General features: G+C 44.7%; 1 protein-coding gene across 3 annotated transcripts in view; it reads right to left on the bottom strand.

Annotated features, from left to right (window-relative positions):
* Positions 1–25,004, bottom strand: part of GRAMD1A (GRAM domain containing 1A) — a 37,356-nt gene extending 12,352 nt beyond the window's left edge. The window contains exons 1-13 of one of the 3 annotated variants that reach the window (XM_081334459.1): positions 24,738–25,004; positions 23,263–23,283; positions 16,665–16,749; positions 14,642–14,745; positions 14,459–14,554; positions 8,763–8,843; positions 8,125–8,208; positions 7,279–7,394; positions 6,907–7,060; positions 4,467–4,662; positions 4,234–4,377; positions 2,145–2,263; positions 1,376–1,518 (exon numbers count right to left, since the gene is read on the bottom strand). In XM_081334459.1, coding sequence (XP_081190585.1) covers positions 1,376–1,518; positions 2,145–2,263; positions 4,234–4,377; positions 4,467–4,662; positions 6,907–7,060; positions 7,279–7,394; positions 8,125–8,208; positions 8,763–8,843; positions 14,459–14,554; positions 14,642–14,745; positions 16,665–16,749; positions 23,263–23,283; positions 24,738–24,983 — 1,589 coding nt within the window. In that variant the 5' untranslated portion in view covers positions 24,984–25,004. Of the gene's footprint in view, positions 1–1,375; positions 1,519–2,144; positions 2,264–4,233; positions 4,378–4,466; positions 4,663–6,906; positions 7,061–7,278; positions 7,395–8,124; positions 8,209–8,762; positions 8,844–14,458; positions 14,555–14,641; positions 14,746–16,664; positions 16,750–18,560; positions 19,055–23,262; positions 23,284–24,737 lie in introns of those variants that run through there. The other 2 variants (XM_081334460.1, XM_081334461.1) reach the window with 2 other exon arrangements.
* Between the last annotated feature and the right edge of the window lie 1,487 nt (positions 25,005–26,491).

Raw genomic sequence — 26,491 nt, 5'->3', positions numbered from 1 at the left:
TGAGTCTCCATCCTTTGCTTCTTGTCCTGCCTTCAAGTGTTTTGGAGAATAGCTCGACTCCTTCTTTTTTGTGGCAGCCCCTGAGATATTGAAACACTGCTATCATGTCACCCCGAGTCCTTCTTTTCATGCAGCATCGATTGATGTAGCAGTGTACCCAAGGAAGAGTTTTAGAGAATTTGAACTTTTGTACATCTTTGTCTAATGGATGCATTGTCCTGCTACTGATTTAGTTTAGACTACATGGCATCAAGAGGGTCCTCTAATGGTTTTGCTCCCCTTCTAGCGCAAGTGAACTAGGCATCCAGAGAAAAGGGATTTGTAAGCTGATATCCTCCTTGGCCTGGTATGGTTTTGATATATTAATCAGATTCAAAACAAACAAACAAAAAAAGCAGCCAAAATGCAACCAGGAGTCATTTGTGGAGATGGGTAGCAGTGCAGATTAATAGACTGATTTATTCATTGAACGGGAGAAAGAATGAATGGACTCCTAACAAAGAGGAATGAATCATAAGCCGTATTTTATGTAGTGATGCAATGACACGACTCGCTCGCTTGTATCAGTCATCACGATACAAAATCTAAGTTGCAAGCCTGGCTGAGGAATTCTGGGAGTTGAAGTCCACAAGTCATAAAAGGGCCAAGTTTGAAGACCCCTGGTATACGTTGCTGGGTGAGGAATTCTGGGAGTTGAAGTCCACAAGTCATAAAAGGGCCAAGTTTGAAGACCTCTGGTATACGTTGCTAGCTGAGGAATTCTGGGAGTTGAAGTCCACAAGTCATAAAAGGGCCAAGTTTGAAGACCTCTGGTATACGTTGCTGGCTGAGGAATTCTGGGAGTTGAAGTCCACAAGTCATAAAAGGGCCAAGTTTGAAGACCCCTGGTATACGTTGCTGGGTGAGGAACTCTGGGAGTTGAAGTCCACAAGTCATAAAAGGGCCAAGTTTGAAGACCCCTGGTATACGTTGCTGGGTGAGGAACTCTGGGAATTGAAGTCCACAAGTCATAAAAGGGCCAAGTTTGAAGACCCCTGGTATATGTGTCTGGCTGAGGAACTCTGGGAGTTGAAGTACACAAGTCATAAAAGGGCCAAGTTTGAAGACCCCTGGTATATGTGTCTGGCTGAGGAATTCTGGGAGTTGAAGTCCACAAGTCATAAAAGGGCCAAGTTTGAAGACCCCTGCTCTAGAGCATCATGACGCATGTCAATATTTTGATGAACTTGAAGCTTATTATGGCTGCTGCTGGCAACCTCCTCCCTCTGCCCTGTTTCTTCCCCAGGAATCTCCACCACGTCTTAGACTTCTCTAACCTAACACCCTGTTCGCCAACTGTACGGATGCCAGAAGGGAGCAATCCAAGAATTAATACCTGAGCCTGGCCTTGCTTTTGGCTACGGTGGTGATGCAGTACCGATGCACAGTGTAGAAGTAATCCTGATAAGGGATGCCCTGAGTGACCACTTCCGAGTCCACCACACAGCCTCCATTCTTGGAACTGGCACGAAAAAGAGTCTGGCATCCAGCAGGCAAAAAGGGAAGAGAAAAGCACGATAAGCGCAGACATTCAGTTTTTAACACCCATTCTTGGTCAATGCTATCTACGCCTTTCCCCCTGCCCCTCAGTTTGTTCAGATAACAGTCTCAAGGAATCAGTGGCTTAAAGGTTAGCACGGGTAATCCTCAACCTATGGCCACAACTCAGCCCGACATTTCTGTTGCTAAGTGAAACATCTGCTAAGTGAATTTTGCCCCACTTTTATGACTTTTCCTGCCACACTTGTTAAGGCAGTCACCACAGCTGGTAAGTTAAGTAATACGGTTGTGAAGTGAATCTGGTTTCTTTGCTTGTCAGGAGGTCACAAAAGGGGATCCACAAGATCCTGGGGCACTGCAACCGTCATAAATGTGAGTCAGCTGTCAAGCATCCAAATCACCTGAGCGTGGGGATCTGCAACAGTGGTAAGTGTGAAAAATGGGTCATTAGTCACTTTTCCCACTGCCGGTGTAACTTTGAACGGCCACTAAATGATGTGTTGTAAGTCAAGGACTTATCTTTACTGGGCCAGCCAGCGGATCAAAATACCATGACTTTGCTTTGTCTGCCCCTCTTCGTATTTTTAGGAACCCGGTCTCCATACCTGGGACTCTACCACCGGTGCAGCCTTGGGGCCCAAAGGGTTACTGATGGGGATGGTGTAGGTGATGACGCGGCTTTGGTGACACTTGCTGTCTCCGCTCCATGAACTCAGTGTAACATCTAGGAAGAGGGAAGAAAGAAAAGCTGGGGACAGGGTAGGAAAACCAAGTGGCAATTGAAAGATTATCAGGATAATATTTTTTAAAAAACAGTACGGTAAAGTCTTAGTTGATAAAACACGCGTTTAGGGAGCTCTGGATACAGTGAACACATGTTCTGTTCAAACTCTGTTGTTGTTAGCTGCGAAGTCGTGTCCGACCCATCGCGACCCTATGGACAACGTTCCTCCAGGCCTTCCTGTCCTCTACCATCTTCTGGAGTCCATTTAAGCTCACGCCTACTGCTTCAGTGACTCCATCTAGCCACCTCATTCTCTGTCGTCCCCTTCTTCTATTGCCCTCGATCTTTCCCAGCATTAGGCTCTTCTCCAGTGAGTCCTTCCTTCTCATTAGGTGGCCAAAGGATTTGAGTTTCAATTTCAGGATCTGGCCTTCTAAAGAGCAGTCAGGGTTGATCTCCTCTAGGATTGACCGATTTGATCGCCTTGCAGTCCAAGGGACTCGCAGGAGTCTTCTCCAGCACCACAGTTCAAAGGCCTCAATTCTTTGGCACTCAGCCTTTTCACTGAGTCAAGGTTTTACTGCAACCCACACAATTTACATCATGTATGTGATTATGCAAATGATAAAAGCAGCCACAGATTTGGATTTAATGGACACCTGTTATCTTTGAAGGTTGCAAGGTTTTGGTATAAATGGCTTCCAGCAAAAAAAAAAAAAAGCACATAAAAATCAGGCGGGACTCAATGTTTCAAAGGGTTGCTACCTGTTATAAAATGCCCAGGAAACGGCCAGTTTAACTGAGGTCTTTTGCTCTGCTGGGGAACTACGATCCATTCTCACAACCATTAACTTTGAACTGAAAATGAAAGGGATCATAGGACTGAAAAGATGAATTCAACTGTGGGCAATTTATGGCTTGTGAGGGGTCCCCCAGCACCCCTTTTGCAGTTGTTGTAGCCCTCTAGGATTGGGGGGGGGATTTAGACCTGGGGATTTGGCTTGCTGTGAGGGAAGATTTTGAGGGAAAATGGTTGCCCTGTTTGCATCTTAACCCACCCAATATAGTCAAAAGGACCAAAATGTTTGCCCATGTCCCATCTGGAAATATTATAACATCATCAGTCACGCTTGCTGTAGCCTTCACAGAAGTTAGATATGATGGATAAGGATATGGATATAGATATAGATATATGAATCCAGACATTTTAAAAGTTGACTTAAATCTGGGATGGGCAATATCTCCTACCAAAAGTGGGAGCAACAGGCAGCAGCCACGCCAGGAGCAGTTCCAAAATTGGTTGACAGCTGCTTAAAACTGAAAACAATCATTTCCAGCACAATCCTAGGATCTCTTCTGTAAGACTGATTGAGTTGGATGGACATAAAAGAATTCCAGCAGCTGAACTATTTCCTCTTTGAAACCAATTTCCCTCCACGGACATTCAGGTGAAGATTCTCAGCCATCCAGGTCACGGTTGTCCCAAAGGTGCTTTTTCAAAAGGCAGCTGGACTTTCTTTGTTTTTGTTTTTCTTGAAGATGTTTCGCTTCTCATCCAAGAAGCTTCTTCAGTTCAGTTCAGAGCTGAAGAAGCTTCTTGGATGAGAAGCGAAATGTCTTCAAGCAAAACAAACAAAGTCCAGTTGCCTTTCAAAATAAAGCACATTTGGAAAGTTCAGGTGAAGACTTTTCGATTTTCTTTCCAAGAGACTATGGATTAGGCTGGCAAGGAGGAAGGTCGTGTCTCTCTCAATCAGGGAAGTTTGTAGTGGGCTGTTTATGCAAAAGCCTCCCAAATACTTATTCGATACATCATCTGGAGACCAGGTTATGGAAGTCTAAGTTAATCCATTAAAATAGACAGAAAACAGCGGTGTCCTTTCTTTTTTGCAATGTCAACTCTGCCCTAAACTTTGCTCCCGAATGTCCACCGAGGATGTGATTTGAAACGGTTTCTCCACGCTCCTTACCTGTGAACTTGCGTTGGTCCAAAAAGCTGTGTATGAACTGGGAGTCGCTGAAAAGCATTTGCTGCAGCCTCTCGGCGCCAACGTGATACACGGCGTTGATCAGGAGCCGCCCTGGCAAGTCTGTGAAGAAGCCTTCCACTTCAGCTGGAGAACAGAGAAGGAGAGATGGTCGGATTAGATCTCCTGATCTGAAATTACGGAAAAAATTCAGACAGGATGGAGGTTAGCCTGACCTTCATCTTGCGTGGAAGAGGAGGAATTGCTCATGTCGGTGGGGAGATCTTCACTGGGAGGGGGGTCCCCCTCCAGGGAGGACACAGCAGGCCCTTGCACCAATTCATCAGGAGGGAGGTCTGTGGCTGAGGTCACTGTGTGGCTAGATGAAGCATCCATTTGGCTATCAGTGTTATCCTCCAGATCTTCTGCCAGCTACAAGGAAGCAAGTCGGCATTAGATTCAACCCAGCTGAGCTTTGGGGATTGGCTCCATTAAAATACACATTTGGCCCCCATTTGACGTTCAGCATCCAGACAGCCAATCAGCCAAAATATTTGCGGTTTGATATGTTCTTGTCACCAAGCATGCAGCAGAAGGTAATACAGGCAGTCCCTGACTTACAACCATTTGTTTCGTGATTGTTTGAAGTCACAGGGACACTGAAAAAGTCCCTTGACAATATGCAGTGGGACTCCTTTCCAAGTAGAATTACTTTCCACTCAATAAGTATTTTAAACAACAATGGGAGAACTTCCCATTTCCCCTCATGTGCTTTTGTTTTGTCTTTACTTAAAATTGAGGGTTGAGTGTCTTTACAACAAGAACAAGGTAAAGTCTTTGATATTATTATCAAAATAGTTGTTGTGATTCAGGGCCAGCCTGTGGGTCCGGCAGCCGGCTCGGATGTCTCGGATGACTCAGACGAGGGGGAGGAGGAGGGTGTTGAAGACGAACTTGCTGATGATGGCTTGGAGGCTTCGCAGAGCCCCCAGCCAGGGCCCTCTTCTCAGCTGCGCGAGCCCGACAGTGCGGATGATGATGACCCACAGTTGGCCCTGTTCAAGGACGCCCGACGCAGGAGGCAGTCAAGCAGGAACAAGCAGAGAAAGGCTGTGGGACTCCTCGGAAGGAGGCACAGGGAGGCCACGCCCTGAACTCTAATAAAGGGAGTGTTTGGGGAAGGGCTGGTTGCTGAAAGCAACCGCTCCGTTTGAGGATCACAGTTCCAGTGTTTTGTTTCTTGTTCTGTTGTTTGTGTAATAAATCTTGGCAGACGCCTTCCAGCTTCAGACGCTCTCCAGCCTCTGCCGTTTGTACAGGGGTTGCCTTTCTGCAAGGCCGGTAGCAGGCTGGTTCAGAACAATAGTTTTATGTTGTTGTTTGCAACGTTTAAGTCATTGATAGGCATGTGACGCATATATACTTATAAAGCAAAGGTATAAAAAGTAGTATGGAGCATAGGAACAATTGTAGTATTTTAACTTGAGTCTTTTAATAGTTCAAAGGCATTTATTCCACTGCACCCAAGAGTAGAGACTGTTAGTTAGACTTTTAATGCATGTGCTTTGCACACTAAATGTTCCAGAATTGATTTCTAGCATTTCTTAGGTGGAACCAGAAAAGAAAGACTTTTCTTTAGAGATACATCATCTCTCTGGGGAATATTGAACACAACGACCAATCTACACCACCTTCCTGTATTTCAAAGATTCAGCTAAAGTCCTTCACAAGTAGGTGGAGATTAATTTGACCTCTGTTCAAGATGTTCCGCAGGATCGTATAGTTGGAAGTGGCTGTTAAGACTTTGGTACCTATCCATGTTACAACATCTCTGATAAATCACAGTCTAGCTGCCCTTTGAATTACACCCAATAAAAGGAAGTCTATCTCCAGCTGATTCTATATTATTTTTTAATGTTCAGTTGGAATCTGGCTTGCTGTAACTCTAAAGCTTAATATTTCATGTCCTGTCCTTGGGAACTATGTAGAGTAAGTCTCCATCACCTATGTGGCAGGCTTTCAGATATTTAAAGAGTGCTATCCTATGCCCAGTCTTCCGTTCTCAAGCTTAAAGATTCCCAAACAAAACAGCCTAGCATTGATGATGTTACCGTACCTGGTTTGGGTAATGAAACATCTGCAAGAAAACAACCAAGGTCAGGGAGCATCAACAAACTCTCAAATAAACAACCTTAAACAGTTTCTTATTCCTCAATGACTTTGTTTTCTATCTTTCAAATCATCCCGATTCCTCATCTCTGAACTTATTTTAGTTTACTTGATTCTTTCTTCAGCGATCCAATCCTGCTACATAAATGTTTTCTCACAGGTATTATCTATTAAATCTTTTAACTTAACCCCAAGAGGACAAGGTTTGGGAGATAGCAACCCATAAACATCATGCAACTTTCCAAGATTATACTGCTGAAATTTGGTGGTGTGGTTTGTTTGTTTTTTCTCCCTCCACCTACAAATAGATGGTAAAATAAGTGCTTTAAAATATGCAAAACAAATGAGATTTCTAGGGAGGGGAAAGGAACGTATGCGAAGCAGGTAATTTGGAAGAGGAGAATGGAAAAGTTTGCAATCAGCTTATCATGCATTGTTGTAGGGCAAGTAGTTCTTATGGGGTACAAAATCTAGAAATGGACCTTCTTTTGAATCCCCTATCCTCACCGATGTGGTCCCATCACTGCTGCTGGCCAGCGAGTTGATGCTGTGACTGGTGTCCCTTTTGTCCAGCAAGGGACTGGTGTCCAGCTTGAGGTCAGTGCTGCAGCGGGAAGTCAGCTCAGTCAGGTCGATATCATCTCCAATTTCTTTGTGGCTTCTGTTGTGATCCAGGGCAAGGCAGAGACAAAAGAGAGGAAGATTTAAAAGGAGTCTTCTGAACCAGCAAGGCTAATTTATGGAAGGACCAACCTTGAGAAAGGCTGCTCACCATCTCGGGCAGATGGCAAAGAGACAGCTAAGAAAGAGGTATGGCTACAGGTTCCATTCCCTGACCCAGGAGAAAACTGTCCCATCTGCAGGACAGCGGATGCTCACCCCAAGCCATTGAGATCATCAATGGGAGAAACGTAATCATCATCTTCGCTGGTCAAGCCAAGTTCAGAACCATAGCATTGATGGACAATGTGCCAGAGTTCTCGCGGGGGCAACGTCTGGTGGCAATGGAAGAACACGACATTAAAAGAGCAAATGAAGAAGCAGATACATAGCACAGCTATTGAAGAGCTTGTGACAATAAGTCAACATCTGTTTCAACTGTGAGTTGCTGAGCAAGCTATAATTGACAGGGTTCACATATTGCCCAATGGCATAAACTATGGTTTTCAGTACATAATGGCTGCACTCATGCAACCTATTAAGTGTAGGGAGCCATGGAGATGACTTTGGAGAAGGAAACTAGAAGCTATTAGGGCCACAGAAAGTGCAGAAGAAGAAGCATGCATTAAGTCCAGCAAGGTGGGAAGTATAGGTAGTCCTTTCTGTTGCTAAGTGAAACATTTGTTAAGTGAATTTTGCCCCACTTTACGACCATTCTTGCCACAGTTGTTAAGTGAATTACTGCAGTTGTTAAGTTAGAAACATGGTTGTTAAGTGAATCTTTCCATTGACTTTGCTTGTCAGAAGGTCACAAAAGGGGGATCACATGACCCCGGGACACTGCGACCGTTATAAATATAAGTCAGTTGCCAAGAATTTTGATCACATGACCATGGGGATGCAGCAACGGTCATAAGCATGAAAAACGGTCATAAGTCACCTTTTTCAATACCGTTGTAACTTTGAATGGTCACTAAATGAACAGTTGTAAGTTGAGGGTTACCTGTATTAGAAAGAGGCTGGTTCCCCTTAATTCCCCGGGGTATGAGTGAAATGCAATCTGACCTGCAGGTTTCTGTTACAATAGCCTATCTCAAAAAAGTGTAATTCTAGTCTTCCTATGGAATACGTTTCTCCATCTGGTTGACACTAAGGCAGAACCAAGAAAGAACACGATGGTTTGGAACAGGCAACCTGTGGCACCCCAAGTTATAAATCCTAGCCTCTTTCACCATTAGCCACACTTTCTAGGAAAGCTGGAAATTGTACTTCGAGCATATCTAAGGGATCAGAAAGTTTGCTCCCCTTGGTTAAGCATCGTGTTTGAATCTCCTTTGTGGGTGTAACTGTTTCTATGGGTGTATCAAAGCTAAACAAGTCAGTGTATAGGAGCCACAGGGGAAAAACCTTGAAACATGTCCCAAAGGTGCTTTTTCAAGAGACATGTGGACTTTCTTTGTTTTCCCTTGAAGACGTTTCGCTTCTCATCCAAGCAGCTTCTTCAGAACTGAAGTAAAACGTCTTCAAGGAAAAACCAAGAAAGCCCACTCGACTCTTGAAAAAGCACCTTTAGGGCAACCATGACCTGGATGACTGACGATCTCCATCTAGGCAAACCTTGAAACGTGATCAAATCTAGTCCACCACTCTGAGAACTGAGTTGTGGCAAATCCGAGGTGGCTTCTCCCCCAATGTGTTCCTACCTTGTCCAGAAGGGCATTCTGCCAAAGGCGAAAAATTAGCATGAAGCAGCGGTCACGGGCGCCGAAAGATGTGAAGAAATGCTGGGAACCACAAAGAAGAACAATGGTTAAGACTGGCCTTCCCCAAAGAAGTTTGACTGCTGGGAACTTTCATTGCTTCTCTTGTATGTTGTATTTAGGCTGTGCTTTCTCGGGGACACAAAGAAACTTGCTTTCTGAAAATGTAACTATTTTGGAGGGCTTAGGACGAGCAAGGGGGACACCCATACTTGACTGATATTGATTTACTAAGTTTTTTTGTTGTGCTTTAATATTTTCAATTGATCTTTCAATGGGTGTTGTGATTCAGGGTCAGCCTGTGGGTTCCGCAGTTGGGTCAGACGACTCAGAGGAGGAGGAGGGGGGTGTTGAAGAGCTTGCTGAGGGGATTGGACAGCTTGATGAGAGCCCCCAGCAAGGCCCCTCTCCCTCCCTCTGGGTCACGATGCAGACCCAGCTGTGTGAGCCTGACAGCGTGGATGAAGATGACCCACAGCTGGCCCTGTTCAAGGACGCCCGACGCAGGAGGCAGTCAGTCAGGAGTAAACAGAGGAAGGCAATGGGGCACCTCGGAAGGAGGCACAGAGAGGCCTCGCCCTGAACTGTATTTAAGGGGAATGTGTGGGAGGGCTGGTTTGCTGAAGGCAACCGCTTGGATTGTTCCTGCTTCTTAGCTCGTGTTTTATGGTTGGTGTCTTGTCTTGCTCTGTTTTATGTGAATAAATTTGGCAGGCGTAATTCCAGCCTCTTGACGTTTGTAGAGGGGTTGTCCCTGCCTTTTCTGCAGGGCCGGTAGCAGGCTGGTACAGAACAATGGGATGGTCTTTCTTTTATGGTTTTTATTTACTGCAAACTGCAGAGAATCTGATTGATTTAATTAATAGGTAGGTAAATAAATAGGTAGGTAGGTAGGTAGGTAGGTAGGTAGACAGAGGAACTGGAATTTATTCACATGGATGTGCACTTATGATTATGGAGCTGCAAGGATATTCCCTCATCACAGATGATCTCCAGGAGACAATCTATGTTCTTGCTCCTGCTATTCACACAGGTGGGTAAATAACCCTTTATCTATGTTGACCAGTGTTGCTCTTCCAGATGTGACTGAACTATAACTCCCAGCACCCCCCAGCAGGAGTTATATTATCACCACATGGTTGCTGAGACATATAATTCAGCAGTGTTTCTCAACTTTGCTAACTGTGTGAAATGGGGAATTCTGGCAGTTGACGTCCACGTGTCTTAGAAGATGCCAAGATTGAGAAATACTGTTCTAGCAGATCACCATATTCTCGACTCTCAGAAATTGCTTCCTGCCTCATAACATGCGTGGTACAGATTGTGCAATGCATTCTTGCATGAATAATGGACTGAACGATTACAATGATCCCAGGCAGAAATAATGATAGCTTTCTGTGAAATGGGCTCTGCTGTTTCAAACTGCAAACCTCAATACCAGAAGGAAACATCTGAGGCATCTGAGCGGATCTCAAAGATTACAAGCCCTCCCTGGCTGTCTAACCACAACTGTTGATGAAGATTACAATCTCAGGCTTCCTGGATGTGCTTATATTGAAAGGCACTTGCGAAGTGTGCATTGTTTTCTCTAAAGTCTGCAGTCACAGGTCATGAAACTCTGCAAAGAAAGGATGGTTCCACATTAAAATGATTTTCTACAACCACTCTAGGGACACACCCATTTTGCTTTGGAATTCTTTATACCTGATGTGCTTTCTCTTTTCTAGGACGCTGCCCTGTTGATTAGGGCTATAAATCAGGAGGAGATGCCTCTGAGATAAAGACCTCAGCCTTGCACAGCAAAGATGCCAGAAGAAAAATGTAGGAAGTCTAGGGCAGGAATGAGATAGAACTCAAAGGTGCTTTTTCAAAAGGCACCTTTCTTTGTTTTGTTTTTTTACCTTGAAGATGTTTTGTTTCTTCAGTTCTGAAGAAGCTTCTCGGATGAGAAGTGAAACATCTTCAAGGAAAAAAAACAAAGAAAGGTCCAGTTGCCTTTTGAAAAAAGCATCTTTGGGACAAACATGACCTGGATGACTGAGAATCTCCATAGGCAGACAAGAGAAAGAAAAGAAACAGTCAACAACAAGAGAGTTAGGTTCTCTTCTTGCACAGGAATGCAAAATTTCCTAGGAAGAAAGATAACCCAGATTTATGGGTAAAACTCGACCGGGTTGTGGGAGAGGGAGGTGGTTCCGCCCCAGGCGCCTGATGGACCCAGATAAATTCCAGATGGCGCTTGGACCGATTCCCACCTCCCTCTCCCACAACCCGGTCGAGTCCTTAGTTAATGCCTGGCAACAGGCTGCTTCGGAGGCGCTCGACCGCGTTGTCCCTTTGCGGCCTCTGACCCGGCGCAAGTCCCGACTCGCTCCTTGGTTCTCCAAGGACCTGCGGGAGATGAAGCGCCAGAGAAGGGGCCTAGAGAGCATTTGGAGAGCCAGTCGGTCCGAGTCTGACCGAACACAGTTAAGATCCTTTTCTAGATCCTATCTTGTGGCAATGAGGGTGGCAAAGCGCGCCTACTTCACCACCCTCATTGCGTCCGCAGATAATCGCCCGGCCGCCCTATTTAGAGTGGTCCGCTCCCTTTTAAGTCAAGAGACGGGAGAGGACCCCCTACATGGACGGGCTGAGGAATTTAGTAAATATCTGGTGGACAAAATTGCTCAGATTCGGGCTGGTCTGGACTCTGACTGGGCAGTATCTAACGAGAGGAAAACGATGAAGTTGGCCAAGTACATTTGGGAAGAGTTCGATTCTGTGACTCCGGATGAAGTGGACAAGATCATGGGGAAACTAAGTGCCGCCACATGTTTGTTGGACCCGTGTCCCTCCTGGCTAGTCTATGCTTCTCGGGAGGTTACACGAGGCTGGCTCCTAGCAGTTATCAATGCCTCACTGAGTGAAGGGTACTTCCCTGCTGCCTTGAAAGAGGCGGTGGTAAGGCCCCTCCTCAAGAAACCGGCACTGGACCCAGCTGTTTTAAACAACTTCCGTCCTGTCTCCAACCTTCGCTTCCTTGCGAAGGTCGTTGAGAGCGTGGTGGCACGACAGCTCCCTTTGAACCTGGAGGAAGCTGAATATCTAGATCCGTACCAATCGGGTTTCAGACCGGGGCACAGCACGGAGACGGCATTGGTCGCGCTGGTGAATGATCTCTGGCGGGCCCGAGATAGAGGTTATTCTTCTGTCCTGGTCCTATTAGATCTATCAGCGGCTTTTGATACCATCGACCATGGTATCTTACTGCGTCGTCTTGAGGGGCTGGGAGTGGGAGGCACCGTTCTGCGTTGGTTCTCCTCCTACCTCTCGGACCGTTCGCAGACGGTGTTGGCAGGAGGGCAGAGGTCAAGCCCTAGGCCTCTTAATTGTGGAGTGCCTCAGGGTTCGGTGCTCTCGCCCCTCCTGTTCAACATCTATATGAAGCCGCTGGGAGAGATCATCCGTAGCTTCGGGGTGAAATATCATCAATATGCTGATGATACCCAGCTATTCATCTCCACCCCGAACCAACCCAGTGATGCCCTCGATGTGATGTCCCGTTGTCTGGAAGCGGTACAGATTTGGATGGGAGAAAACAGGCTTCGACTCAACCCGGCCAAGACTGAGTGGCTGTACATACCGTCATCTCGTTTAGTCCAAGAGGTTCCATCTCTGACTATAGGAGGAGAGATGTTACCTCCCATTGATAAAGCACGCAATCTGGGCGTCCTCCTAGATTCACGACTCAGTTTTGAAGATCACATTGGAACCGTGGCTAGGGGGGCATTTGCCCAGATTCGTCTTATATACCAATTACGCCCCTTTTTGGACCGAGATGCCCTACGTACAGTCACCCACGCACTCGTTACCTCCCGTATTGATTACTGTAATGCTCTCTACATGGGGCTGCCCTTAAAGACCACCCGGAGGCTTCAGCTGGTGCAGAATGCAGCTGCGCGGGTTGTGATGGGAGCTTCCCGATACTCCCATATTACACCCCTCCTGCGGGAGCTGCATTGGCTACCAGTTGCCCTCCGGGTGAGATTTAAGGTGCTGGTACTTACCTTTAAAGCCCTACATGGCTTAGGTCCGGGATACTTGCAGGACCATCTGCTGCCGGGAACAAATTCCCATCGTCCAGTACGCTCACACAGAGAAGGCCTCCTCAGGGTACCGTCAGCTAGGCAATGTCGGCTGGCGACCCCCAGGGGGAGGGCCTTCTCTGTGGGAGCACCAACCCTATGGAATCAGCTCCCCCCTGAGCTTCGGATAGCCCAAAACCTCCAATCCTTTCGCCGCGGCCTCAAAACACACCTGTTCCACCAAGCTGACCTAGACTGACAGGCATCTTAATTAATTTATATTTAGTATTTTTAATTCATTTTTAAATTCTCTAATTTTTTATTGCACTGATGTTCTCAATTTCATTTATCTTGATTTATGCACTTATTATATGTTTTATTGTGAGCCGCCCTGAGTCCTTCAGGAGATAGGGCGGGATATAAATCCCATCAATAAATAAATAAATAAATAAAATCTATTCAAGCATTTAAAGTATGCAGAAGGTCCATCATGTGCCCCCAACACTTTGAAAAGTGAAGGAGAGAAGGAAGCTGGGACAGAGAAAGGCTGGTATCCTTTGATTGGGCCTCAGACACCATATTTTTTTTCTCAGTGGCACTGAGCATCCATGTGCAGCTTCAGAATGGCTATTCTGGGGAATTCTGGGAGTTGAAGTCCACACGTCTTCAAATTGCCAAGGTTGAGAAACACTGATCTAGAAGAAGGATGGGAAGTTTCCACAACTTAATGCCCAAATGAAGATCTAGATTCAATCCTGGATATTGCAGATTTCTGCCAAATCCATAATTGCGGATTTCTGCCAAACCTCAGAGAAAAGCCGTTTTATAAAATTAGCTGGGGCACTTTGCAGCCATCCATTTCTGAGTTTTGCAGTCCTCAAAATTGTCTCTGGTCACAATACAGGAAACAAAGTTTCACAGGAGGTTTTAAGTCAGAAAACATACACATAATGAAAGGGAACCTTTAGTGCTAGAAGTAATGCAGATTAAATCAAATTGAACCTCCACAGTGGGAAATCTTGGGCCTGCTCTCATGCATGAAGTGTCCTTGTCTGTTTTGTGTCATTTCCTCATTGGGGGGAAAAAAGCTAAATAAAGCCCCACACCTAAAAAATAAGGAGGAGAAGGGGGGATAGCTACCCATTTGTTTGTTTATTATTTATTTAAGGCATTTATATGGCTGCCAATTCACACAGAGGTGTCTCCAGGCATTCAATCCAAGTATGAGCCCCCCACTTCTAAAGTTATTTTCTGCTTTTATTCTAGCCCACTTTATTTTTATTTAACTTTTAAAGTTTATTTTAGTTTTATTTTGTTTATGATTATTTTAATTTATTTTTATTCCACTTGTGCAAGTTCGTTTTTTTCCCCTACGACAGGCAAGCAGATTCGTGCAGCTTCAAATCGCTTCATCAGTAGGGATGGCTACAGATAACCTGATTAGTAAGAAGAGATGACAAACAAAGCCCAGTTCTTGCAACACATGAAGAAAATCAAAGACTGGAGCCCCTTTTTTGGGCAGATTATAAAATGCGGCGCCTTGGAAAGGACAACCCCTAGGCTTGATCTCACCTTCTCAGATTCTGTGCAAATCTGAATCGCGTTGGGGATTAGCTTGGCAGTTTTTTCCTTCTTGATGCATATCACCTCCTTGAGCTGGATGGAGATCTATCATGGAAAGGGCAACACAGAAGTCAGAGGCCATGACAGGCAGAGCTAAAAGCAATCAGAAAGAATCCCAGATGGAGCATCTACCGTGGTCTCCCATCGAAAGATGTTGCTGTAGAAGCAGATCCAGTTCTCCGATAGATAAAGCCGTCCTTGAAGAAGGATGTCACGCTGCAACGCACAGGAGTAATCTAAGGAGACAGGAGATATCAGGGGGCATGGAAAGGGGGACACAGAAAGTAGACATTAAAATGGCAAATTATCCTTGCAGCCTGGTACTAAGGGGGATGCAGGTCCAGAGATATTCGTCAAACTTCTGACATTTTTATTTCAGATACAGGTAATCCTCAATTTATGACCGCAACTGAGCCAGGAATTAGGGTTGTAAATTAAAAGAGGATGATCACATGACTATGCCTGATTTTTATGACCCTTTTTTTTGGCATGGTCATAAAGCAAATGCTGCCGATTCTTAAGTGAACCAATTATCTACAACGGGCAGTTTTTGACAGAAACCGGAAGTAAAAAAAATCAGTTTCCAGGGTGGGGGAACAAAACAAAAGAAAACACTGTAAATTGTGGTCACATGACTGCAAGACACTGCAAATGGCTGTAAATGTGACTGGTTGCTAAGTGCTCAATATGTGATTATGTGACCACCCAGGGGCGGGTAACCATTGGAACCTCAAATTTAGGTCGTAAGTATCTTTTGAAGGGCTCCGTCGTAAAGTTGAATGGTTGCTAAGCAACCAATCACACGTTGAGGCCTACCTGTACATTGGCTATGCTCACACACAGTATGTTTAACCTAGTTGGGAACCTATTTTTAAAGTTACGTCCCACTCTCTGAACTATAAACTAAATCAACACGCAATATATTGTGCCACCAAACCCAAAACACTATGCTAGCCAAAGCTAAAACCAGCTATGTTTTGCATGTTACACAATTGCAGCGGAGGACTTTGTAACTGAGAGCCAGAGATAGACAGCATTCAAAAAAGAAAAAAGAGGGGTAAACATAGCTGTGACAACTACAAACCACCAGGGCTTTTAAAAACCGGAGGCATGTAAAACAAGTCTAAACATGACAACTCCAATTCTTGCCCTCCTTATATTTCCCCCTTTGCTTTAAGTGCTACCCTCGGGAATGTTGAGCTATTTGAAGACTATCATAAACCTCTGAAGTGGCAAGCATTCCAGGATTGGAAATTACCCACAGGACTTGCTGCTGACATCCAGCCCCCAAACTGAAAGAAATAAGAGGAAAAACACTGGGTTTTTCTTCCCCCTTACAGTTTCGTAATTTCCCACACTTTCCAAAGTTGTTCTCCCAATGATATCTTCCACCATCTTTATGCAGTCACCGATGAGTGACGTGTCATCGAACTGGTGTTAACTCTTAGCGGCCGCAATAGGTAGATTTTCTCCTGGATGACCTGCCCCTAACTAGGTCTTTCAGGTCTTCCAAGGATGCAGCCATCACCACTTGAATTGAATCCTTACTAATGGTTGTCCTCTTTCCCAGCTTTACTACCTTGTCCAGAGAGCTGGGTCTTCACACAATGTGTCCAAAGTAGAATAATTTAAGCCTGGTCACTTGTGCTTTGAGTGAGGACTCTGGGTTGCTTTGTCTGACGGTCCATTTGTTTTCTTGACTATCCGTGGTAATTCTCAGAGGTCTTCTCCAACTAAGTTGGAGTCTCCAAACCCCAAAGGGTCAATAATACCCTTTCTCTCCTGCTTCTTCAAAGTCCAACTTAGCCTTCCATTGAGGTCACACAGACTACCCTAGCCTATTCTGACCGTTATAAAGTCTCTAGCCCCTCTAAGTGATGCTATTTGCCCAGTTCACCCACTCTGTTATTTACATCAGAGGTCCCCAACCTTTTGGGCACCAGGGACTGGTTACATGGAGAGAGATTTTTCCATGGACCGGAGGGGGCATGGTTTTGTGTGCTGCCTACATCCTGCAGATGGGGCTTTGCTTGTTTGTGTGGACCGGTTGCTGGCATGCCACGCCCCGGTACTGGTCCACAGACTGGGGGTGGAGACCCCTGATTTAGATCCAAGCCCAAGCCATTCCCAACCCCCATCTCCTCTGGTGCCTCACCTACAAGAAGACGCTCAGCTTCAGGCAGCCCTTTGAAGATCCTGCGGAAGTCTTCATTGCGTTGCTTGTACGTGGGACTCAACATCTGCCAATACATAAACAGAGGCCTTAGGATGATTTGGTCTCCTTACCTTCAGCCCAACCTGCCTTTCCAGCCTGGCATTTTCCAGATGGTTTTGTCAATCAACACAGTCATATCTGCTGGACTAGGTCCTTTTTTCACAAAACACCCAAATCAGAAAAGACCTATAGCCACTTCTACCACTAGAAGTGAGTTCTAGGGAAGGAATTAGTTACAGCAAAGTTTTCACCAAGAAGATAAGAGTTCCAAAAGAATGAGATTATGTCTATTTATTAGCTTTAAAAAGAAATTATTCCTGCCCTTCCTTCAAGGAATTAAAACAGCATATTAACATTTCCCCATTTGTTTCACCACAATCCTGTGAGGTGGGTCAGGCTGACAAGCTGGTCAAGACTGCCCACAGCACTCGGTAATGGGAGATCTGAACATAGGTCTTTCCTGCACTACAATATTTTTTTTGCTAGTTCACACAACACTCTGAGGCTGGTTACTAAACTAACCCATTTTCTGCGTTCTGTACAATACACTGAACCTGAAATCAGCCAAGCAGGTCAAATTCATAAACTAGGCCAGGGGTAGGCAACCTTGGCTCTTTTATGACTCATGGACTTCAACTCCCAGAATTCCTGAGCCAGCCATGCTGAGGGGAAAGGGACAGTTTCCAAGCTGAGCCATGCTGGCTCAGGAATTCTGGGAGTCCATGAGTCATAAAAGAGCCAAGGTTGCCTACCCCTGAACTAGGTAAAGCCACAAAAACAACACGAAACCCATACTAACCAAAGTTAATGCAATGTGCTAATGTTATATCTTTAGTTGGTTTGTTTATATGGTGGTGTGAACTCAACAGCTGATTATCTCTTGCTAAGTAAACGGGCTGATTATCTCAAGGACAGAAAAAGAGAGGTACTGAACAAAATCAACGATGTGAATTGTGAACTGAGTAGCTGCCTCAATCCCTTATTACTTGTTAGATTTATATCTTGTCTTGCTTTCAGAAGTAAAGGTGACATACACAGCATTCTTTCCTATTTTTTCCTCCACAACAAACCAGTGATGAAGACAGGTTGACAAAGACAAACTGGCCCAAAGTCTCCCAGGGAGCTTCTGTAGCTGAGAAGAACTAGAATATGTTTCTCTCCATTCCTAGTCCAGCACCTTTTCCATTATTCCACTGTGGCTCCTGGGCTGAGGGAGCTTCCGTAGCTCAAGATGGATTTGAACCTGGATCTTCTCACTCCTCATCCAGCATTCTCACCACTATCCCACACTGGTTCTGGGCCTGAGAGAGAGGGATTGGCCCAAAGGGGATGAGGGGTGGGCTAGGACCTGCATCTCCCTGGTCCTAATTCAACACTTTCACCACTGCACCACATCTATTTCCACAGTGTGTTTTTCATTTGTAACCTAATATGTTTCTTTCTTTCCTTCCTCTCTCCCTTCCACAAGCATATACAACAAGTGGACCTAAAAAGAAGAGGACAAAACAGATTCTGCGTGCCTCCTCAATTATCAGCCCTGTAATCATACCACAGACCCCATTCTAGGGGAGGAAGACTACACATTACCCATTTGTGGAACTTATGGGGAAGTGAACGAGGAACACCAGAAGATTTATGAAGGAGAGGGGTGGGGGAGAGAGAGAAAGAGAGAAATGACAGAGAAGGAAGGAAGGAAGGAAGGAGGGAGGGAGGGAGGGAGGGAGGGAGGAAGGAAGGAAGGAAGGAAGGAAGGAAGGAAGGAAGGAAGGAAGGAAGGAAGGAAGGAAGGAAGGAAGGAAGGAAGGAAGGAAGGAAGGAAAGATCTGTATCTCTTACTTTGTCTGGATGAAACAACCGCCAGCAGCACGTGAAGAAAACCTAGGTTTGTCATAGCAAGCAAGAGCAACCATGATCCAGAAGGTAAAGGGTTGCAGACCACATCCTGATGGTTTTGGACAAAGAGGAGGGAACTGTTGCAGCTGGCAGGGAAGGGAAGGATGAACGAACCAACTATGGGAAAAGTTCGGGTGCCAGTGCCAGCAGCACAGGAGAGGATGGCTGCAGGCTCAACCCAGGAAGGGGTTTTAAGAGTAGGAGAGAAAACAAAGGTGGGACAGGCCAGAGTGCGCAAAGTTCAAAGGACGAGAATCCAAAGTATGGTTAAAAGCTTGGAAAAAGAAAAAGCCGGGAGGGAAAATTTAGCTCCCGAACAGAGCTTTGAAGATACAAGAAAGGAGCTTTGCAGGTAGAAGAAGATTCGGTTTTTCCAAAGGCAGCAGAATCTCCTGTTGGCAGAGAGGGGTGGGAAAGACAACCGGGTAGAAACTGGTGATCATCAGAAAAAGAGAGGGGGGGTCTGGGAAAGTTTTTTTCTGGAGCCTAGAAAGGCACAACTGGAGTCCCCCCCCCCTCCAAGGAGAGCTCCAGTTACGCCGTCCAGCCATTGGCTGAGGGCGCCTGGGTGTTGCTTACAGGAAACAAAGGGGATGGGTGGGGAGAAGGGTATCAGGCTTCGCTTAACCATTTCCTGCTCTCAGACGGAACTTATTCCCAGCCAAAGAAAACAGCAGAAGCATAATCTGTAATCTTGGCGAAGGGCCTTGCCTTTCAAAGATCCAGGGGACTGGAAGGGAGGCTGCTTTTAACTGGGGAGGGTGTATGTGAGAAAAGAGCCCTGCAGACGCCTGGAATGCCAATGGTTGCAGTCACACAACCCACTTAACCTGGTTCCTGAATGAAACCATCCCCTCTGTTCAAAGCACTGAGCCATAAATTAAGAGGGCAGCACAAATGCTAAACGATCAAAACATAACTACTAAAACCTGGCATGCCGTGTGAAGGCAATCAGTGTGGAATTAGATGCCTGTAACTCTGGTCCCAGGGTGAGGGTTGCACTCTGCTCCAGACCAAACCTGGGCCAGTGGTTTATTTACTCTTCTGCCTGTTTATATTCTGCGTTTTTCATCTGCCCTCTGGGAACATTTCCAGGGCATCTAATGCCAAGTATCGTGCAGAACCAAACCAGGATCGCAAAAAAGTAGACTAGAATCATAGAATTGTGAAGTTGGAAGGGACCACAAGGATTATCCAATCAAATCTTCTGCAATGTGCTGGAAAAATAATTCAACTTTCTCTGGGGGCATGGCTGTCAAAGACCTCCAGAGATGGAGAACCCATCACCTCTGTAGGTAAAGATGCTCCTTCATTTATGACCAGTTGTATAGTTACCATTTGAAGCTATGACAGACCTCCCCAAGGTGACTCTTGATATAATTCCAAAATTCTAACAGCCAGTTCCCTCCCTCCTGACAATTGCCTGACTGCATTTCAGGGCAACCAGTCCACAAGTCCACATTTACGGCTGTTTGCAAGTCCACATTTACGGCTGTCTGCATTGTGTGATGTTTTTGATGAAAACCGCCATTTATTTATGTCTGGGGTTTGGCAAAAATACCCTACAGCAAACAATGGGTTCTCTTTATGACCATGGCAATCGCTTAACGACCACGATAAAAAATGCCATAAAATTGGGTTCATCATGCGGGCAGCCCGCTTTATGATTGCATGACCGAACCCAGAGCATCCGTTCACAGATGGAATATTATTTTGAGTTCAAATCTCCACTCAGCCATGAACCTTTTTGAATGATCTTGAATGAGACACATCCTCTACCCCTGCCCCCCCCCACACACATTTGTTATACAGATAACACAAGCCACAGGCAGAAAGTCCCGTGTTTTCTTACACTGCTGAAAAAGAGGCTATAGAGAGGATAAAACCAATCAACATAAATATTATAGGTAATCCTTGTCACGCAGTCACAATGGAGCATGGAATTCTAGTCATCAGTTCATTGCAGTATTAAGCTGAGGCATCACCTGGATGGACTAGATTTTAGAACCATTTTTGCAATAGTTGTAAAGTGAGTTGTGGCAGTTGTTAAGTGAATCAGATGGTCATTCAGTGAACAAGCGAATCCAAAATATCCAATGGCTATTTGGATGTATTTTACATGTACAAGTAGTCCTTAATTTTAGTGACCACAATTGGGACTGGCAAGTAAGTCCTTAAGCAACAACTGTCATTAAGTATGGAAAACGGTCATAAGGCACTTTTTCCAATGCCGTTGTAACTTTGAATAGTCACTAAATGAATTGTTGTACGTTGAGGATTACCTGTAATCTTTTTTCAGTTTTTCTTGGCTTTACAGACCTACAAACATTTGCCAGTGCAATGATTGTTCACAAAGTTGCTGTTTGGTCACCATCCTAACTACAAACAGTCACTAGACAAGGAGTGTCTGTTGGTGCTTCCCCCCCCCTTCAGCTCAGTCAGATTAGTCCAGGCATGTCAAACTCGTGATGTCACGTGACATTGTGCGATGTATTGTGACTTTTCCCCCATTGCTGGCAATGGGGTGGGCGCAGTTTCAGTATGATGCATCCAGCCTGCGGGCCGGCAGTTTAACATGCCTGGATTATTCTATTTAAATATGATTTGACTGTTTCGTTTTCTAACAAACAAAACTCCATCAAGCAACGCATTCTCGTCGTTTAATATAAACAATTTGAAAGCTGCCTTGGCAATCATTTGACCGGATGCCATTTCCAAACTAAATAGTTAAGTATCCACTTTGCAAACAAAATGGCGGGTCACCTTCTCAGTGGCACAGAGCAGCAGTTCTTCAAAGCTAGTCTTCCAATCTCAAATGCAATTTACCATGGTCTGTTTCAGATCTAAACTGGACACGAAGATCAATTTACAGTCATCACCACCACCACCAGCAGCAGCAGGAGAAGAATTTCTAAATCTCCTTTTGCACTCTGGGTTTCAACCAATGTCAAAAGTACTGAAGTTAACCTAAAAAAAAAAGCTGGGGGATTGGTGGTGTTGCCAAACAATTCACCTAGGATTTCCGGTAAATCTTAGTGTGAATCTATTAAGGAAATAAATTCTTTTTTCCCCCTGTCTTATCTTGCAGAGGGAGGTGGGGGGAAAGTGCCCTGAAATTCAGAGTTGTATTTCTTTTAGACAACTGTGATAAGCAGCAATGAAGCCAGTTTCTGGGTAAACATGCAAAGGAAGCTAACTATATCCAGTGGAAAAAAAAGTAGGATGAATTCTACTGAACTCAACAGATACAGTGGCCATTATTTTTTGGATAATTTTGGATAAAGCAAAATTATGAACATAAACATAAAGAATCAACATGAAAGGTTTATTGTAATATTCTGCCCATTTTGCTGAAGTGGTGTCCTCACTAAATTTAGGAAGAATAGAAGTCAGATGTAAGGTAAAGATAAAGGTAAAGGTTCCCCCGCACATGCGTGCTAGTTGTTTCCGACTCTAGGGGCTGGTGCTCATCTCCGTTTCAAAGCTGAAGAGCCAGCGCTTGTCCGAAGACGTCTCTGTGGTCAGGTGGCCGGCATGACTAGACGCCAAAGGCGCACAGAACGCTGTTACCTGTAGTGGTCCCTATTTTTCTACTTGCATTTTTACGTGCTTTCGAACTGCTAGGTTGGCAGAAGCTGGGACGAGTAACAGGTGCTCACTCTGTTATGCGGCACTTGGGATTCGACCCGCCAAACTGCCGACCTTCTGATCGACAAGCTCAGCATCCTAACCCACTGAGCCACCATGTCCCTATCATTCTATAGGGCTCCCTTTGTAAAATCTTTAAGTTAGAAACTAAAATGGATTGGGGATATTGCAAAGCAATATCGGTGAATTATCATTAACTTCTGCTTTTAAGAAAACATTTTGTGCTTCTAATAGTTTTTATTCTTAACCCTCTGACAGAAAAACAATATTAAACAGCCAGCTTTATGTAGTGCTAGAGGTGCTGATCTAGAAACCAGGAGATGATGATTTTAGCCATAGGTGTGAAGCTGGGTTACTTTGGGCCACTCCCTCACCCTCGGCCCAGCCCACCTCACAGAGTTTTTGTTGTGGGGAAAATAGGAAGAGGAAGGCATATTAGGTACCATATATATCTATATCTATATCTATATCTATATCTATATAACTATATAACTATATATCTATATCTATATCTATATCTATATCTATATCTATATCTATATCTATATCTATCTATATATCTATCTATGTAAATTTTAAATTGCTAACAAAGAATTAAGGGAGACTGATATGCATTTCAAACTTATTAGTTTTCATCAGTCAGCCATACCCTTCTGAGATTCGAACCTGAGCTGATTGCACATTAGGAAGTTGTTTTCACCTCTAGGCCACTGCCTAATGTGCAATCAGCCCAGGTTCGAATCTCAGAAGGGTATGGCTGACTGATGAAAACTAATAAGTTTGAAATGCATATCAGTCTCCCTTAATTCTTCGTTAGCAATTTAAAATTTACACAAATATGGGGCCTAGCAAGGTAATCTAAAAATAGTTAACAAGCATTTGACACCTATCTATCTATCTATCTATCTATCTATCTATCTATCTATCTATCTATCTATCTATCTATCTATCTATATAAAAGGCAGGATAAAAAAAATCATCATCATCATCTACTTACACTGTACCAGCTCTGCATTTTCTGAAAAAAAGAGAAAGGAAAAGAAAAGTTAGAATTCTTCGCAGGAAGGACACAGGTCCAGAGTTGTTTTGAAACCTGACTGATTGGCAAAACTGGCTTAAACAAAGTAGTGAACTTATTAATTTGGACTTTTGAGGCAATATCTTGAATAAGACAGTAATTGACCAGAGTGGGTACTTCATCTGCCTTAGCTCAGTTTCTAAAAAGTGCCTCTATTTTTCAGGCTCTGCTCTGAAATGGCCATCAGAACAGATAAAATCAGAGTAATAATTTAAAAAAAAACTTTAATAAAACAGAAGAAAGAAAAACAATAAAAAAACCAGAAAAAGAAAGGAAAGTAAATATATTAAATGTTATTATATGAGTACAGATTAGAATACAGGTAGCTCTTGTTTAGCAACTGCCACGTTTAGACTATCCACAGTTAGATGGGTGGTGACAAGGTAATTTTGAAACCAATCTTTTCATCTCCAGATTCGATTCAGAGGAGGTGGGTGAGTTTGAGTCTGCAGAGGAAAGTCTGGGGCCAAATATTGGTCAGGTTCGGGGGCTAAGAGAATGCTAGCCTGAGGGAGCAACCCCAGCTGGGCCTGAGGAAGGCGAGCTACAGCTTCAGCAAGTTGGCCAGGAGGCTCCATGCAAGGAGCAGGAGTAAGCTGCCCGTTACCAATGAGGAGGAGGTGGAGTCCACATCTCCTCCCAATCCAAGGACACATGGAGCAGAGAGGGCACAGCTAGATTATTCATGAGGAGGCAACCTCGCCTCTCATGAAGAGTTGCACGAGCATTGCCTATTTAACCTCGCCCTGTGGTCTTGAGTGTTGCTGGAGTACCATGCCTAGTTCTGTGCCTTGTTTGCTCGTGCCATGTATCCTGGCCTATTTGACTCTTGGATTGCTTTCCTGGATTTCATGTGTGCTGATTGGACTCGGTTACCCAGTGACTCTTGCTGTACTGAGCTTGGAATCCGGATCTGTGCAACAGGGGTGCTTTCCGAGGACCTGTTTGGGAGGTTTGAATAAACACCTATAGAACTCTTGCTGTACATGCGTGTGGGTGAGGGGAGCGGGGAAGCATACTGTATAAGCATACTGTCAACCGTTCAGGATTTTGTTATTATTACAACCTATATCAACACAGGAGACTTCCAGTATTTCTTGCAGACGCTCTTTCCTGACCTGGCTTATCTCAAAGGGGTGCCTCCAGGTGGTGAGAAATGCTTTTTTTGTTTAATTTTACAGTTAACCTTTCTATGTTGTTTTATGTATCGGTTATATTATACTGTAGGCCACCCAGAGCCCCTTCCCTCTGAAGGAGATGGGCAGTTTAGAAATATGAAATATAAAGAAAATAAATAAATAGAACCACACCAGCTAAGCAGCTCAACGGTCAGATCTCAAGAAAGCCATTCCACCACTAATTTACCTGCCTCCAGATCTTCCCCCCAACCGTACCTTGTTATTGCGCATAAAGCTGCGCCCACTGAGCGGGTAGTTGATGGGGTTGCCTTGAGGGGCCGGCGTCGAAGGGCCCCGCTCGGCAGGGTTATCGGTACCCTTTTCCACCATGGTCTCCGGGGGTGGCTCTGGAGCTGGTCGGGCAGGCAGCTGCAAGAGGCGCTTTCTCAAGGACGGAGAGTTGCTGGGGGTCGTGCACGGAGAAATGGTGCCACTGCTGGAAAGAAAGCCGGGAAGGAACATGGTGAGCTGAGACCCAGTTGTAAAGGCTAAATCCTGGCAAGGTCGTGCACTTGCCCCAACTCCAGCATCAGGTCCTATGTCAAGCTGTGGTTGTAAAGGGATGTGAGAATGACCTTGGAGATGGGAGGAAGAGCTGCAGATTTGGTAACAGTCATGCAAAATATGAGTCAGCCCACAAAGGGAGGGAGAGTGCAGGAAGTATTTTGGAATGGATCCTTTCCTAGAAGGAAAGGAGGGGAGAAATACTTTCCAGTCTTGCAAGATTCTGTTAAGGCAGGAAAAACAGAGCTAGGATTTATTGTTCTGATTCTTGTCTGGACCACCTCAAAGAGCTAACATCAATCGAGACATGCCTACATTCCCACATCCCACAACAAACACAGCTCCCACACAGCAGCCTTTTCGGCATCAGATGAGCTGCATTCAGCCAACACATTACACCTATGTTCTGCATTAGCAATTTGGCTTCATTTGTTCACCATGTTAAGCCTCCCCCCCCCAAAAAAAAAGTTCTAACCAATATAGTATTTTGTGTGAATGCAACCACAGCGATGCAGGATTTTGTTCAGTCCTGTCATTTCATTAGCTGTATTCACAACTGTGAAGCCTCTTCATATTTTTCCCCCTGATACTAATATCCTGCCTTCCATCCAGGATGCTCAAGGCTACTTCAGTGAGGTGTTTCTCAATCTTGGTACTTGAAGATGTCTTGGACTCCAAGAATTCCCCAGCCAACATGCTGTTCGTCTTTTTCCCCTCATGACAACCCTGGGAGGCAGGCTGAGTGGAGAAAACAAACCAGGATCCCAAACAGCGGGGAATCTTTTGAACTTAAGACTCCTACAGTATATCTATTCAGAACTGAAGGCAGGGAAGCAAATTATAAAGAAATTCTCACTGTTTTTAGAGCAGGAGCAATATCAATTTGAGTAAATTAGATAATTCTCATTCTGGGTTGATGTCCATACGTAGCTGATTGTTAAATGTAAAAAAATACCTTAACCTTTGCCCAGAATATTCCAGGAAACGATGCCTGTGTGTTTATCCCTTATATAGTATAGGCACAAGAGGCTCTATAAAAAAGATACAGGTAATCTTCAATTTATGACCAGTCACCTAACAATCTTTCAAAGTTACAACAATCTCCTTTACAACCCAGTGCTGAAGGTCTTGGTCATATCACTTCCTTCCAAGTCCTCAGCAACTGGCCTCAATTTACAGCCATTTGCAACATCCCAGAGTTACAGGACCAGGATTTTATGACTGTTGTTTTTTTTTGCAGTAGTTGTTAAACCGAACCCATGGTTCATTATGGGGCACTTTTGCCCCAAACTGGCATTTATTTTTGCTTTTTGGCCCATAATGAACCATGGGTTTGCTTAACAATCACTGCAAAAAAAAAAGGTCATAAAATTGGTTCGGTTATGGGAGTGACCCACTTTACGACCATTGTAACTTACGACCTTGATGGGCAGACTCCGTTGCAGTCATAACTCAAGGACTACCCG

The sequence above is a fragment of the Vipera berus genome (genome assembly GCF_964194415.1).
Source record: "Vipera berus genome assembly, chromosome: 9".
Lineage (NCBI taxonomy): Eukaryota > Metazoa > Chordata > Lepidosauria > Squamata > Viperidae > Vipera > Vipera berus.
This window is presented reverse-complemented; position numbering and strand designations above follow the sequence as displayed.